Raw genomic sequence first — 16,311 nt, forward strand, 5'->3', positions numbered from 1 at the left:
ACAGCCTATTTAGCCTATTGCAGCTGTTTATGAATAGGCTAGCCTACTTTATGTGTTATTTGCAGTTGTCGTTGTCATTCGTTGCGACGATAAAAATTAGTCCTAGCCTACCTCTATTAAATTAAACAACTACATTTAACCTCTAAAAGTAATTAACATTTGAAGCTATTTAACAAAATATTTGGTTAATTTTCAGTGCTTATATAGGCTAAGCATTATTAGCATCATAATTTCCAAATTTATAAAATATATTTAAAGGCGTAAAGAAAATAAGTAGGCCTAGAATTTGAGGTTTAATTTAGTCCTAACAGGTCTAATTCGACAGGCATCGGCTGTCTACATAGATAGGCTACATACATATCCATATCATAATAGGCTATTGCATGAATACGAACAGAAAGAATAAAATGTGATTGGGTGTTGAATGTCTCCTCCTCTTTCAAAAGTCAACACCCAGCTTCATTAACTGTGGCCAGTCACGGCTTGAGGCGATCCCTCGGCTTCAGTCATAGGTGGAGACTCGGATCTGCGATTTCCATTGGCCTACACCATCCAATGGCAGACTAAGCCACACCCTCCTGTAATTAATAGTATTTATGCAGGACAACACAAATCTGATTGGTCCAGATTCACTCGTCTCTCACCAATAGAGAAGCGGCATCATTGTCGAGCTGTCATACAGACTCGAAGACAGAAACGACCAAACAAAGCTATAGAAAAACATATTTATTCGTTTTTAGTCACATGTTCGTCCGTAATTATTTCCCATTAAAACATTCAGGTGATACACAGTTACTATAAAATAAATCCTAGTAAATAAAATATATTTTGCTATTCATATGTAAATGTAACTCACTGTTATTTTGTATTATATTAATTGTATTATATTTAATAATATTGCCTCTTTGTCATTTAAACAATTTACATGTATAATAGCAAAATATTTAGTTGTAAGCCTAATGTAACAAAACTTTGTGAATTATATTTTTGACAAAAGGTTGTAAAGCAGCCATGACTTAAAAACAATGACAAAATTGACAAGACTAAAACAAGTTTAGACAATCAAGTAACAATCTGTGATTATTTATATCACAGGCCATGCTGCAAAAAAATATACTGTACCTCCTCTAAACAGAACAGCAAAAAAAAAAAAAAAAAAAAAAATTAAACAATTTGTAATTGCTTTAAAGCTGCTTTGGAAATAGACAGGTATTTGTGCATTGACAACACATTTTATACCATTTAAAAAACGGAAATGACCCACTTTTGACATAAATATAAATATTTCAGCACTAAACATGAGATGCAACAGGTTGCACTTCTACAATTAATTAAATTACAAATAATTAAAATATAAAATAAAATTGAAATTCCCTTTCAATAATTTACAGATTCCTTCAAGATATTTTATTTTAGAATTGACCACTTGATCTGCTCCTTTGCTGACTGTAACACCTGAAAAATCAAACAGAATTTCAGTGAACATTCAGTGATCAACCCCAAAAACTACAACACACTTCAAAAAGCAGCATTACTCCACATGTGCATTTCATGACATTAAGTTGTTAGTTGTTAATCAGTTAATATGGTTTTTGGACATATTTCATATATATTTTGTGAGTAATAATAATAAAAAGCCCCCACTGAATCAATGCAATATAGGCTAGTTGTAAAACACCATTTTAAATTGATCAGATTTTATATTATCTAGCTAAATAAACACTATTATGAAATGAAATATGCAATTAAAATAATGTGCACAATACAAGGCTGAATAGTGCAATAATGAGGTGTAGCTACTATATTCTTAATGACAAAAGTTCCCTAATAAACGAACAACTTTATATTACGGCCACAAGGGGGCATCTGAAGACCACAGTATTAGACTGGAAGTTTCTTTACAGCGGCCTCTTTTAGAATTAAACTTCACTTTAGATTAGTTTCAGTCACATTCTACGCATCTGTTGTCACTCTAACAAAATATTTGAAGGATTTACCCAAAAGATCAAATGTTTCATTTTTAAGCGCTTAAAAGTATCCGCATACACGTGTGTGAGAGTAAGCATTCATGCACTTACATTAGAGGTGAGAGCCAGTTTCTCAGTGATGTGCTGTCAAGGTTAGAGTTAGTGGCAAAGGTTAGAGCGAGACAGGTGATAATGGTGTTGATCACAGTGCAGGCGTTAAAGAGAGTTAGACAGAAAGGGAAACATTTCAGACCAGAGCTTTAAAATGTTTCACAACAAACGTTAACAGGTGGGAAAAGTGTCTGTGATTAGAGTTTCTGTGTGTTTGTATGTTTTTATATAGTATATGTGTGTTTATACCTGTGCCACACTCTGTTCTGATAATGGGTTGTCATCTGCCTGTAAAGTAACCAAAAACAGGACAAATTACAATTACAAATGACAAAATTAACCGACATAAACCGCAACCAACCAAGCCAGACAAATCGTGCAAGATGTTTCATACTTGAGTTGCTCTATAGCAAAGTGAAGGTTAAGATCAATAACACACCACAATTCATCTGCCACTACTGTTAAACATCACTAAAGGGCAAAAATAGTGTCCCAAAGCTGTAGAGAAAATATATAGAGAACATTTGTGCTCCAAAATCATCTGTAAATATCTTCGGCTGATGATAATGCCAGCTTGCCCCGTTAACAGAAGGGTTAGTTCGCCCTTGATAATGGATATTAAACATTTTCTTTTGTCAGTTAAGCACTTTTTTGTGTATGCATTTGATCATTTGGTTTATTATGGCATTATTTCAGCAATCAATCATATTATCACTGCCCATTAAAAAGCCATATTTGGTTGACCACTATTACTAGAACAGGACCATTGCTAAAATTGACTAAAATATCCAAAGATCACAAAAAGTGCCCTAGCTGCTATAGTGTATTCAAAGATAATAGACTGCAATTTTACTTAATTAAAAAAATAAAATAATAATAATTATATATATATATATATATATAAATATATATTAGATTAGATACAAAATTAGATTAGATTATTTAACTGTGTTATCTCTCTGTATTTTTGTTTTTTTGAAATCTTATTTAAAGTTAATAATGTATTTTATCAATATCTTCCCCCTGATGACGTCCCTGTAGTGGAAATGTTTATATATATATATATATATATATATATATATATATATATATATATATATATATATATATATATATATATATATATATATATATATATATATATATATATATATATATAATCCATATTGGTTGACAACTGTATTGGATAGGACCATCAGTAAAATTGGGTCTAAAAAGTCTAAAACACTAATAACTACTAATAACTAATTTTACTACTAATAAAAAAATAATACATTACATTTAATTTATTTAATTTTCCAATTCATTCAAAATTTATATATATATATATATATATATATATATATATATTTTTTTTTTTTTTAAGATTTATTTACAAAATACATTTGTCTGAGACAAGATCTTTAGATTAGACCTTAATTTATTTGTATTTTGATGTATTTTTAAATATTATTTGAAGTGGGACAGTGTCTTCCCCCTTGCACTGAAGTAAAAAAATCCAACTCATAACAGCATAAATCAGAAGTGTGGACTGCTGAAATCATGCCGGTCATTGACTGAGCGAGTTTATGTGAGCGTAACTCAAAGATGTGACTCAGTGTCTCCCACTCCGCAGCAAAAGCTTTACGGTCAGGTGTCAGCGGGACATTTTCTTATTATTGATCGGCTCCCTCGGTTACAGCGGTTCCTCTTGTGAGCCTCACACACGCTTGTGCATGCCATGCAGTTACCTGCCCACTCTCTCACCCTCATCCCTCTCTCTCTCTCTCTCTCTAGTCTCTAAAGCGGAGGGAGGAGGAAGGGGGCTGAAGGAGAGCTACAGTAGCTCTCGTCTCTCTCCTTGGCCCTCCACGTTACCAGTGATGTAATCAAAAAGGACGAAGCCATACGCTTGCTCCGACACACACTGACAGGGCAAGAGAGGGACATTTAGTCTGCGTGCATGACTAAACTGGGCAAAAAGAAAAGGGAACTTCCTGTCAAGCTGAAATGATGTGCCAAGCTAATTTCTAAAGACAGGAAGCGGTGCTTCAGGGTAAAGAGCTAGAAACTGTGCTGACTTGCAGTATACTATATACAGTGGTGGTCAGAATTAATGGCACCCCTGGTAAATATGATCAAAAATGGCTGTAAAAAATAAATCTGCATTGTTTATCCTTTTGATCTTTCATTCCAAAAATTCGCAAAAATAAAACCTTTCAATGAAGTAAAAGAATTGAAAGTGGGGTTAAATCACATTATGAAATAAATGTTTTTCTCCAAAACACGCTGGCCATAATTATTGGCACCCTGTTATTAAATACTTTTTGCAACCTCCTTTTGCCAAGATAACAGATCTGAGGTTTCTCCTATAATGCCTGATGAGTTTGGAGAACACCTGACCAGAGATCAGAGACCATTCCTCCATACAGAATCTCTCCAGATCCTTCAGATTCACAAGTTCATGTTGGTGCTTCTTCTCTTCAGTTCAGCCACTCATTTTCTATATGGTTCAGTTTAGGGGACTGGGACGGTCATGGCAGAAGCTTCATTTTGTGCTCAGTTACCCATTTTTGTGTTGATTTTGATGTTTGTTTTAGACCGTTGTCCTGATGGAAGATCCAACCACGGCCCATTATAGGATTTCTAGCAGAGGCAGTCAGGTTTTGATTTTTTATCTGTTGGTATTTGCTAGAATCCATAATACCATGTATCTGAACTAGATGTCCAGGACCTCCAGCAGAAAAATAGGCCCACAACATATAAGATCCAGCAGTATATTTAACCGTAGGCATGGGGTACTTTTTATCCCTGTTTGCACCAAACACATCTAGCGTGTTTGCTGCCAAAAAGCCCATTTTTTTGTTTCATCTGACCACAGAATCCGGTCCCTTTTGAAGATCCAGTCGTGTCTGACAACTGAATATGCTGGAGTTTATTTTTGAATGAGCGAGGAAGATTTTTCTTGAAACCCTCCTGAACAACATGTGGGGATGTAGGGGTTGTTTGATTATTTTTTTTTATTTTTTTTTTGTAGGCTTCTGACCCTAAGACTTCTCTCTAATCTCTGCAATTCTCCATCTATGATCCTTGGAGAGTCTTTGGCCACTCAAACTTTCCTCCTCACCGTGCATTAAGACAATATAGACACACGTCCTCTTCCTGGCAGATTCATAACATCTGTAGTTGATTGGAACTTCTTAATTATTGCCCTGATGGTCAAAATGGGGATTTTCAATTCTTTAGCTATTTTCTTACAGTCACTTTCTATTTTGTGAAGCTCAACAATCTTTTGCTGCACATCAGAACTATATTCTTTGGTTTTACACATTGTGATGGATGATTAAGGGAATTTGCCCTTTGTGTTTCCTCATATTTAAACTCCTGTGAAACAAGAAGTCATAGCTAGACAATTTCATGTTCCTAGTCACCCTGGTGTGCTAAATAAATGTAAATATTAATGGGAATATACTTCAGAGATATTTTACTCATAAAAAATTCTAGGGGTGCCAATAATTGTGGCCGATGTGTTTTGGAGAAAAACATTTATTTCATAATGTGATTTCCCCCCCAATTTTAATTCTTTTACTTCAATGAAAGGTTCGATTTTTGCGCATTTTTTGAATGAAAGATCAAAAGGATAAACAATGCAGGTTTATTTTTTACAGCCATTTTTGATCATATTTACCAGGGGTGCCATTAATTCTGACCACCACTGTATCTGATGAATGTCTGGGGTTCAATAACAAACTCTCAAAGCATTGTGAAGCACAACTCATAGATACAGAAAACAAGCACTGATACAGTCTCTTACCCTGTAGTTGACCTTTTCAATGACCTGTTGGGGGTCACTCTCCAAGATCACCCTGTAAACAAGTTTAAGAGCAACATATGAATGAAGTTTAGAATTTGAAGTTAATTATTTATTTTATGGGTGGATCTTATTGGGCCACTATCTTCCCCCTGATGACGTTCATGGAGTAAATTAAGTAAAAAAATAAATAAATTATAATAATAATAAATCCATATTGGTTGACAGCTGTGATGATCCCAAAATAAAATCAGCCTGCTCATGGAAGAAAGTCCTTTTAACAGTTAAAAGCTGGTAAATTTAGTCAAATAAAAGGTTATTTAGAAATAAAATTAAAGGTTTATTTAAAAAGAAAATTTCTTTAAGATGAGGCTTTTATCAGTCATTGCTGACATTCTTACTGCTGTACACATTATCTGTTCATATGTTCATTTAAAGGGGTCATGACATGAGAAGTCAAATTTGCCTTGATCTTTTGACATGTCTTTGTACTACTAAAACATCCTGCAAGTTTCAGAGTTTAAAACGTCCTCCTCATTATTAACAAAGCATTTATTTAATCAAGCTCCAAAACAACTTGACATTGCAGGATCTGTGATGTCAAACAAGCAAATACATTTGCATATGCCTGCCTCCAGAGCAAGACATTGACAAATAGTTATACATCATCGCACCATAGGCCCCCGCCCATACACAAAAGAAATATATTTGAAATATATTTTCAGGATATATTTTGGAATATATGCAAATATTTTAAATTGGCCCAATAAATATATTTCATACTTATATTTCATATATTTTTGTTATATTTCATAATATATTTCAATGTATTTGGAATATATACCACATATATTTTTGACACTTTTGGGGACCCATACAGAAAAAAATACATTGAAATATATTCTGAAATATAACAAAAATATATGAAATATAAGTATGAAATATATTTATTGGGCCAATTTCAAATATTTGCATATATTCCAAAATATATCCTGAAAATATATTTCTTTTGTGTATGGGCGCCCACTATCGTTCAGTCGCTTAAAGTCCCCCTGTAGTCAATCATTTTATCCCTTAAAACTCACATTAGATCACCAAATATGACATTTTTAAACGTTTTTTTCCCCTTATAATTCTTAATAATTCTTCATGCCTTAAAATAGCTTGAATGTAACTCTACACCCTTGCCTCATTTAGTATATGCGGTTCAATGAAAATGCAAATTATCCCCGCCTCCACTCACTCACACCAGCTCAGAGATCCACTCGTTGACTATCACACGTTGTCGTGATTGGTTAAAAGGTCGTTTGTGACGTCAGAAACACCAGCGATTTCAAACTGTGTTTTTGAGTTCACTGCAGTTTTAAGGAGAAAATACTCAGCAATGGTGTTGACTTATGAATTTGCACATGGTTTGTCTTAAAGCATATTAAAAACACCACATAGACATATAAACAACATTAAAAGCTTGATTTTCATGAAAATCGAATGTATAGTTTTATCTTTAAAAACAGATTAGCTCATAACACTATGGGGCACAGAGTAAGTAAAAGTAAATCGCTAGTTAATACCACTAACAAGGCTCAAAATAGCCTCACACTAACACGGTAGCATAATGAGGGTCCTTACATGCAAACCGAAGCATTGAGAACTTTGTAAGTGTACAGACAGTTTAATAAGTTTACAGTTTAATAGTCGAGTCACGAACGCCGTGCTACGTTAGATTTCACTATGCGTAATTCCTATCGACCAGCTCACTTAGCACGGCGTTCGTGACTCGATTAGTCGAGACTGTTTTCCAAGATGACGCCTGTCTGTAAACGCGTAATGTACTGTCTTTATGAAGTATCTTCTTATTAAACTGTCTGTACACTTACAAAGTTCTCAATGCTTCGGTTTGCATGTAGGGACCCTCATTATGCTACCGTGTTAGTGTGAGGCTATTTTGAGCCTTGTTAGTGGTATTAACTAGCGATTTACTTTTACTTACTCTGTGCCCCATATACTACTGTTATGAGCTAATCTGTTTTTAAAGATAAAACTCTATACATTCGATTTTCATGAAAACGCATCGCAGGGAACGATCGACTCGGTAACCATGTGTTAATTACCCCTAGGTTCATTTTTCACTGATTTGTCCTTTAAGACTGTGTTTTAAGAACTAGCCTGACCACCTAGCAGTTAGCCAAGGAGCAAGCAGTCTTCATTTTCGGTATCAAATTATAACAATCCACCTTTTTATGTCCCTGATTTTTTATAAACAAAGGTTATAAACAGTCTTACAGAAAAAAAAAATTGATGACTAACTTGTAAGACTAGTCTTAGCAGTTTACGCAACCAGCCCCAGATGCGAGCATTGTGTCAAAAGCAAATAGAAACCATTATAATCACTATCTAATAGACTGGATGGATACAATATACAGATGCATGTTCAGTTTCTGACATGCTCCATGACTTCAGTCTGCCAACAACAGGACAAATGCTCCATCAACTCTACCGAAATTCGTTTATGTACTTGCGCACTTCTTATAACTTACTGTGTTTACTCAGCTCTTACGGTGATTTTCTGAAGTAAAACTGACGCTTCATCTTTTGTGTGATGTACAATAAACTTTATTAAACTCATCAGTATATGTATGATCATCATTCGGACCTGGTCAGAAACAGCAGACTTGTAGGCTATTAATAATGAATACATACAAGCAGATGACAAATACGTTATAACCGTAATTAAACTACTAAACTATACCTGTTCCATCTCTATACAGCACTCTGACTCTGTAGGCATTATTGTCCGACTCGAAATGAACACCGTTACTGAGAGTTTCTGATTTTATCATCATTCCGTGACATGAAATTGTCCTGAGAGACTGAGCGCGAGCTCGTGAAGCTCCGTCCCCTGTGCCGTGCAGCAGCAGCTTATTTGCATTTAAAGGGCACACACTAAAACAGCGCGTTTTTCTGAGCCCCAAAAAAATGACAATTAAACATGCTGTAAAAAATGATCTGTTGGGTATTTTGAGCTAAAACTTCACATACACACTCTGGGGACATCAGAGACTTATTTTACATCTTGTGAAAAGGGGCATAATACGGGACCTTTAAACAGCTCGTTTGCGTCTCTGTACAGACTTCAGAAGGAACCCAGCGTTGGAAAAAAGTGGATGGTTTATTTTAATGGCGCCTTAAAGTGTAAATTGCAGGTTAAATTTTTCACGAAGATAATGCAATGTGTTTATTAAACATAAAGATAAGAACCGCCCACCATTGTTTTTTATACCAAAATGCTGAATATAATATGAAAATTTGGCACTTTTAACAGTGGTTTTAACCGCTCCCGCTCCCTTCCACTAGATGGGGCGTGACGTCATAAGAGGAACTCACTAGTAGAGTTACCGGCATAGTCATAGCTATAGATGCCTTACATAACTACAGAAAAGTTGGTTGTATGTTTTATTTGATAAAAACATTATGGATAAAATAACTCAACTGTAAACATACTCGTGTGTGCTTCAAGGGGACCGTGATCCTGCCTGAAATGAGAATAAGCTATTCGCAAAACAAACGGGTTCAGGCACGTCAGATCAGCCGGTCGCAGGTCGAGCTGTTCCACTAAACTCCAAAACGCGTTCACCTCACGGCAGCACATACTCTCCACTACTGATTCAATTGGGTGGCATAGCCCACACAAACACAGTGATGGGGACATCGATCTCTCTTTTTCTTTTCTGACAATAAACATCGCTAATTAAATCGTGAGAAATAGCGTGGATTGAGGAAGGGTATTACATGACGTTTGAGGCGTCGATGAGACTAGCGATTGTTGCCTGTGCAGTGTGTGCATCTCTACAGCTCTGATTTGGACTGACACCATGTAAGTAAATAATGTCTTCAGTCGTTGTCCCTCCTTGCTATTCTACATGACGGCAAATTTTTGAAAAGACTGGATTGTTCCCTTATATTATCCGGGTTAAGTTTGCACCAGGCTAGCCTAGACTAGCTCTAACGTAGCTACTCACCAGACACCTGGCCAACCCTCCACTCATTCTCCTCACACCAAGCATTAATAACTCTTTGAGTGCCATGGGTCCTGGCAATTTCCTCCCCTCTCTCACGTCTGACCGGTTAAAAATTGTAGGGCTGTGGTCCATAAAGAATTTGATGGTTTCACACATCCTCACTCAGTTCTCCAAATAGCCATAATACAGTAGGAATCTAGCAGAGTATGGGTTGCGAGTTCCTCTTATGACGTCATCACCAGTTACTGAAAAAACACGCTACCTTTGAAGAAACCCCAATAAATTTTATTTTAACGCATTTTAAGACAGAAATAATTAAATATATACATATAGAGCACTTTAATTTACACATTAATTGGCTGTGGTGGTTCACCTGCAACTTACACTTTAAAAACAGCTCATTTCAGAATGAAGGTTGAAAATAATGGTTTTTACACATAAATATTTGGGGTTCTTTTGTGCTAAAAACTTTATCAACATTATAAGTGAACCTCAAGGAGCATACTAAAATAATAAAATAATCCATGTCATGACCTCTTTAATTGTGGCCTATAATTAAATTTTTTATAATCATTTATTTTACTTAATAGCAAATATAGGCAAAATAGAGCATTTTTATTTTATTTACTTAAATTTAATATATTGTTATGCGGTATGTATTCTTTAATATATTGTTATACCCATCACCTTTAATGGCGACACTATACACTTACAACACAGATCTATATTACAATTTGTGAAATTAAGAACAGCACACTACAATTCAAAAGTTGGGGTCAGTACAATTTTTTAAAATAACAATTCTATTCAGCAAAAGCAGATTAAATTGACCAAAAGTGACCATTCTTTTAAACTTCCTATTCATCAATAAATCCTGAAAAAAATTACTATTAATATTAATATTTTAATATTAATAAATTAATATTTACCCTCCATCAATGATTTCATCCACCACTAGGAACACTCCATCCATATTATCCAGCAGAGTCCTTTTCTCCACATTCTTCCTGTTGGAAAAGAAGCAGACACCTGAGCACACAAGTCTTCTACTATGACATCCTTGACATCTTGTGCTGCCCTTCACCAGTTTCCATGGTGACCACAGAAGGCGTGCATGCCTAGAATTCTGTAAATTCTGACATGAATCAGCCTAAAGGGCAGTTAGAACGGCACATGGTGTCAGTGGAACTGCTCTTAAATATCAAAACATACACTGGCTGTGATGTTGTCCTAATATTACATGGCCTCGGATTTCATACACTACTGTTCAAAGTTTGGGGTGGGTTAATATTTTTTTTAATGTTTTTTAAAGAAGTGTCTAATATGCTAACCAAGGCTGCATTTATGTAATCAAATATTAATACAATTTTCTAAATAAATAAATAAATAAATTATTATTATTATTATTATTATTTTCTTTTTTTTTTAATCCTATTGCTAATTTTCACCAGGAATTGATCAAATGATCCTTCAGAAATCATTCTAAAATGCTGAATTAATACTCAAGAAACATTTATTATTATTATCAGTTGAAAATATTTTTGTGAAAACTGTGATATACCTATATTCAGGATTCTTTGATGAATAGAAAGTTTAAAAAAAACATTTATTTGAAATAGAAATCTTTTGTAACATTATAAATGTCTTTACTGTCACTTTTGATCAATGTATTGCATCCCTGAATAAAAGTAAAACTTTTAAACGCTAGTATGTATGTATGTATGTATGTATGTATATATATATATATTATATATCAGAGCATGAACTCACCTCAACATCTGATTGAGAGACTCAAACAAGCAGTTCAGCACTGCCATTAACATGAGCTGAGGATCAGACAAATACAGGAAGAGAGAGTCAGAAAAGGAAATGGAATGATTCACAGCTGACTTTTTGTTATATCTGTATCCTCTTAGAGAAATCAAATACTGTCCAAAAATGACCAGCTCTCTATAATGGTCATAATGAATTACTGTGACATGCAAAATGAGTGACACGATTGGAGTATGGACAACATTCCAGCCAATTACAGGCCAACTCATCTGCATACAAGACTTACCTCATTTTCCTGAGCGCTGCCAACTACATAGAAGAACAAGTCTATGCTGCTCTTGTAGACTATCGTCATCCCTTCTAAGAAGGAAATCTCATCTGTACACACACATGAACCAGAAGACTTAAAATACATAAGATATACATTCATTTATATATATTTGTACATCTGAATATTTGTTTAGATATACATATATTTATTTGAACATAAGTGTATATTCAGTTATAGAAACATCAGAGAAATTATCTATTTTTTTTTACACTTTCAGGCAAGTCTTTGTCCAGCCAGCAAAGTTAGTCTTGATTAACCTTATAGATTTATTTATTTAATGGGCAACATGATAGAGATACCCAGCTAACAAAAATATGTTCTAAAAAGATTTAAGGTACATTATGTATCTTACTCTGATTCACTATGGTAAGCCTATTATAAGTGTTTATATTTTAGACCTTACAGGATGGTTTTCGTGGGAAATAGTGTATATACGTCACATGCCCGTGTGTGTCTCATCATCTCTCGTAAATAGAGAAAAGTTGCTCCGGCTACTTTGACGCATGCATGGTGTGGTATAGGTTAGTTGTCACAACGAGCGAGAAAGATTGCTAAATGCAATTGTTTTTTTTTTAAATGCTGAGAGAGTCACGACAGAGCTCGTAATAAAACAAAAATCAACATAGGCTTTGCTTTTTGGAGATGGTGAGAACTGAGGGATTTGAAATGTTGTAAAAGTGACGCAGAGATGGTGTTTTTATCACTCAACAGGTGAGTAAGGTATCTTATTGAACAGATAAATTGCCATATGTAGCTCTCCAACAGAGTTCATTGTAAAACATTATCTATTGTGAAGGCTCTTTTCATTTTGGTTGTTGTAGCTGTGCTGAAATTTATTTTAATGAAGTACCATGTCTATTAATGGGTAAAGCCACAGTAACGTTTTCAGCTTATGTTTTATGAGCAGTATGAGCAGTAATCTCCCTCTCTTTTTTTTTAGTTTTGAGAAAGAATCCAGTTCATCCACACAGTCATGCAGAGCCAAAGCACAACCAAAACAATGTTCTTCCACAAAATGCATGCAGTCTAATCTTGCTCCTGGAGGTCCACTGTCCTGCAGAGTTCAGCTCCAACCCCAAATAAACACACCTAAAGCAGCTAATCAAGGTCTATAGGGATACTAGAGACTTCCAGACAGATGTGTTGAGGCAAGTTAGAGCCAAACTCTGCAGGACAGTGGCCCTTCAGGACCAAGTTTGGACACCCCTGATTTAAGCTATGAAAATGTTATTTTTGAATGTTGTCTGAACGTTAAAATCATCAAGGTTTTTTTATATTTTTCTTGGTTATGAGAGGAAAAAGGAAAAATTCCCTTTTATCATTTTGCACACATGATGAGAACAATGTTTAAAAAACGTCAGAGAAGCATCCAACTAAAAAAATGCAGAAAAACACTTTCCTTGTCCGATTTAAAGCATATTGTATCAAAACGTATAAATAAAATTTTTGTGCTAACACTTTGAGGACGTTATTAAAGACCAGATAACTTTAAATTCACATACTGAAGGGGGTGTTTTGATCTTAACTTTGACAAAACCTTGCAAGAACATTAGCCAAAGTTCTGAGAACTTTCCCAGTTAGCTGGGTAGAATGAGTACAGTGCTAAAATGCAATATACAGCACAGTAAAAAGGTCCAGTGACTGCATTTCACATAAAATTCTATTGCTAATTCAAGATCATTGATTACTAAAAGTTTCAAGTGAAGCAAATCATTTGGAGGTCAGAAGCTATTTCTGCCCCTTTTCCGTCAAGAACGACTCCAAGAAATTTAAACAAATCGGACAGTTTCACCTCAGATTCACCTTTAAAGAGACAAATACAGGTGTGTATTTTTACCAAGCTAAAACATTTAACACCTAAACAGGTGAAAGGATCAGGGTGGTTTTGTTATCCTGGTGTCAAACTCCTTCACCCCACAGGGCAAGTAACAGAAACATTTATGAATTCTAGAACAGGTTCTCCACCCAGTTTTCCAGTAATCTGACCTACAAGCCCCAGAGGAACCTTGCAACCGCAAGTTCTAACAACCATGAACCACTGTAAACTAGTTTGAAACTTGATCTGGGACTAATCTGGGACACTTCTTAGAGTGGATTTGATCCTAATCCACACAATAGAGTCTCTAAACTCCCCTGAGTTTAGTAGGAAACACTGATCTGAAGAGAAGAGCTTGAGTTGGAATATAAAGCAGCCCATCAGGTCTAATCACTACAAGCAAAACATTTGGCAGTATCCCAGCTAACAGGGAATGTTCTCAGAACTTTAGCTACTGTTCTGCCAAGGTTCTCAAGGTTCGTTCAAAGTTATCTGGTTATCTGGTTCGTTCAAAGATATCTAGACAAAGTTATCTGGTCTTTGATAATGTTCTGAAAAATTTCGTAACTTAATGGGAAGGTTAGCAAAACACTGTTAAATAATGAACTTACTGTCAGCTTTATGTGTTTTGTTGAAGACGTTCATTTCAAAATTCTTCTGCTCTTTCATGGAAGGGTAGAGCTCTAGATCATAGTACTGTAATTGCACATGAGCACATATATAATTGCACAGTACATAAATAGTTATTCATGATGATCTTTTTCCATCTTCTGTAAAAAGAAAGATTATCAGAAGGGGGAAGGGGTCTAAGCACCTTTGAAAGCAGTCTGTTTCCATCGTTGTCTAAGATGAAGACAGCCTTCACGGTGTACAGCGAGGGTTCCTGGTTGAAAATAAATCGACATTATTTTCAAGAATTCACATTATGGGGATTTTTGTATCTATGATGTCATAAATACACCTTAAAATGCTATTATATTATGCCTAGAAGAGGCTGTTTGTTGGCTTTCACTCGACTGGGTCCGGCCGGGCCAAAGTTCTGTCATGCACTGACTACCACTGATTCAAAGTCTGAGTGTATCACAGAACTTGAGCCAGGCGAACAGAAGGAGAAAACTATTCTTTGGTCACCTTTTCAGATCATCTGGTTGGCATACAAGAGTATCCTGTCTCGAGACACGGACCTTCAGGGCCCAACGATGAAACTTTGCCCTTTGTAAATTATAATATCTGTTTCACAGTAAGGCAAAGTCTTACCAATGACCATTTAACTAATATATTTTGTTCATTATAGCAATAAAATATGAAGCATTCCATCCAAGTAAGGGCTTTATTGTATGTAAACAATGACTTAAACAAGGCAAAGCCTTGTATTTATTTATTTTTTTAATTTTTTACAATGCTAGTAATGAATAAATTAACTGTAAAACCTTGTTAAATCACCCTTTTAAAGGAACCCTTTAATAGCCTAATACTCCTTTCCAATAAATCATTAGGAAATGTACTTTAAATGTCACCTTTTCCCACATTAAAGGCATTTATTTTGTAGAATATTTTTTCCACAGCTACAGTATTAATAATTTGCATTTGGAATTTATGTTGTCTATATAGCCAGGTCAACTCATAAGAGTATTAAAAAGTCCATGGCAAGCAATAACCCTGATCTCCTCCAAGTATCCACCTGTGGAATCAATCACGCGCACCAAACAGGCAGCGCGCGCGCTCCGCTCCGGCAGAGACGCATCGAGGACGTGGCATCCACGTCCACTTTTGAAAAGCCACATCTTCCACGACTAGACCCGTAGACCGAAAAAAAAAAACTTTCAGAACAAACTGAACACAAGTGGAGAATGACGTGGAAGAAATGGAAACACTAGGCTATACATTCGCATTGTGCACTACAATGATCCATTCATAATCTGAAAAATAATGTTATGGTTTGATCACATTAATGTTCGTGCGCTCGTAAACAGAAACCGTGTCGGTTTCTGCCAACGATTTCGCTTTCGCGAGGAAAAAATACATGCACGAGCATTTATATTACAAGACGACACACATTTCCAGTAGTTGACAAATGTAGAGTTTCTTCGCGAGGAAAGAAAATACATGCACGAGCATTTATATTACAAGACGACACGCATTTTCAGAAGTTGTCAAATGTAGAGTTTCTTAAATATTGTTCCAACTTAGCACGCTAAGCCTAAGAATAATATAAAGAGAAAATAGTTGCTGTCGAAAACATATTTCTCCATAGATTCCAAATGAAAAACTGCTCACAAGCTGCTAAAGCCAGTCGCCAATCTACTATTTCAACGTTTACAATGAATTAAAGAAATAAAAACAGCGATTAAATGGCACACATATCTTACCAGAGCCGTGGAGTCCATGGTGGTAGCACAGTGTTGACGTGGACAGCTTTGAGCTGTCATTACAGTAGCGCTCCTAAACCCTCTGACTCACAGTGGGCGTGTCTGCAACTACAGCCCTCAAGCCGCCATGTTGGC

At 35.4% G+C, this 16,311-nt stretch overlaps 1 protein-coding gene across 3 annotated transcripts; it reads right to left on the reverse strand.

The window, feature by feature from the left end:
* Nucleotides 1-711: 711 nt before the first annotated feature.
* copz2 (COPI coat complex subunit zeta 2) lies at nucleotides 712-16,292 on the reverse strand. Of its 3 annotated transcripts, none has more exons than XM_084114555.1 (10): nucleotides 16,177-16,292; nucleotides 14,622-14,690; nucleotides 14,419-14,503; nucleotides 11,947-12,038; nucleotides 11,658-11,713; nucleotides 10,817-10,894; nucleotides 5,872-5,923; nucleotides 2,328-2,366; nucleotides 2,079-2,111; nucleotides 712-1,455 (listed from the first exon to the last, which is right to left on the reverse strand). In XM_084114555.1, exons 1-10 carry the CDS (start codon nucleotides 16,234-16,236, stop codon nucleotides 1,408-1,410), a joined length of 612 nt encoding a protein of 203 aa, XP_083970681.1. In that variant the 5' UTR covers nucleotides 16,237-16,292; the 3' UTR covers nucleotides 712-1,407. The 3 variants fall into 3 exon arrangements, 2 of the variants coding, with proteins under 2 accessions (XP_083970681.1, XP_083970682.1); XR_014606230.1 differs by lacking the exon at nucleotides 2,079-2,111 and adding an exon at nucleotides 3,825-3,984 and having other exon boundaries at nucleotides 1,357-1,455; XM_084114556.1 differs by lacking the exon at nucleotides 2,079-2,111.
* Nucleotides 16,293-16,311: the final 19 nt, after the last annotated feature.

The sequence above is a fragment of the Abramis brama genome (assembly GCF_963993115.1).
Source record: "Abramis brama genome assembly, chromosome: 1".
In the NCBI taxonomy this organism is placed as follows: domain Eukaryota; kingdom Metazoa; phylum Chordata; class Actinopteri; order Cypriniformes; family Leuciscidae; genus Abramis; species Abramis brama.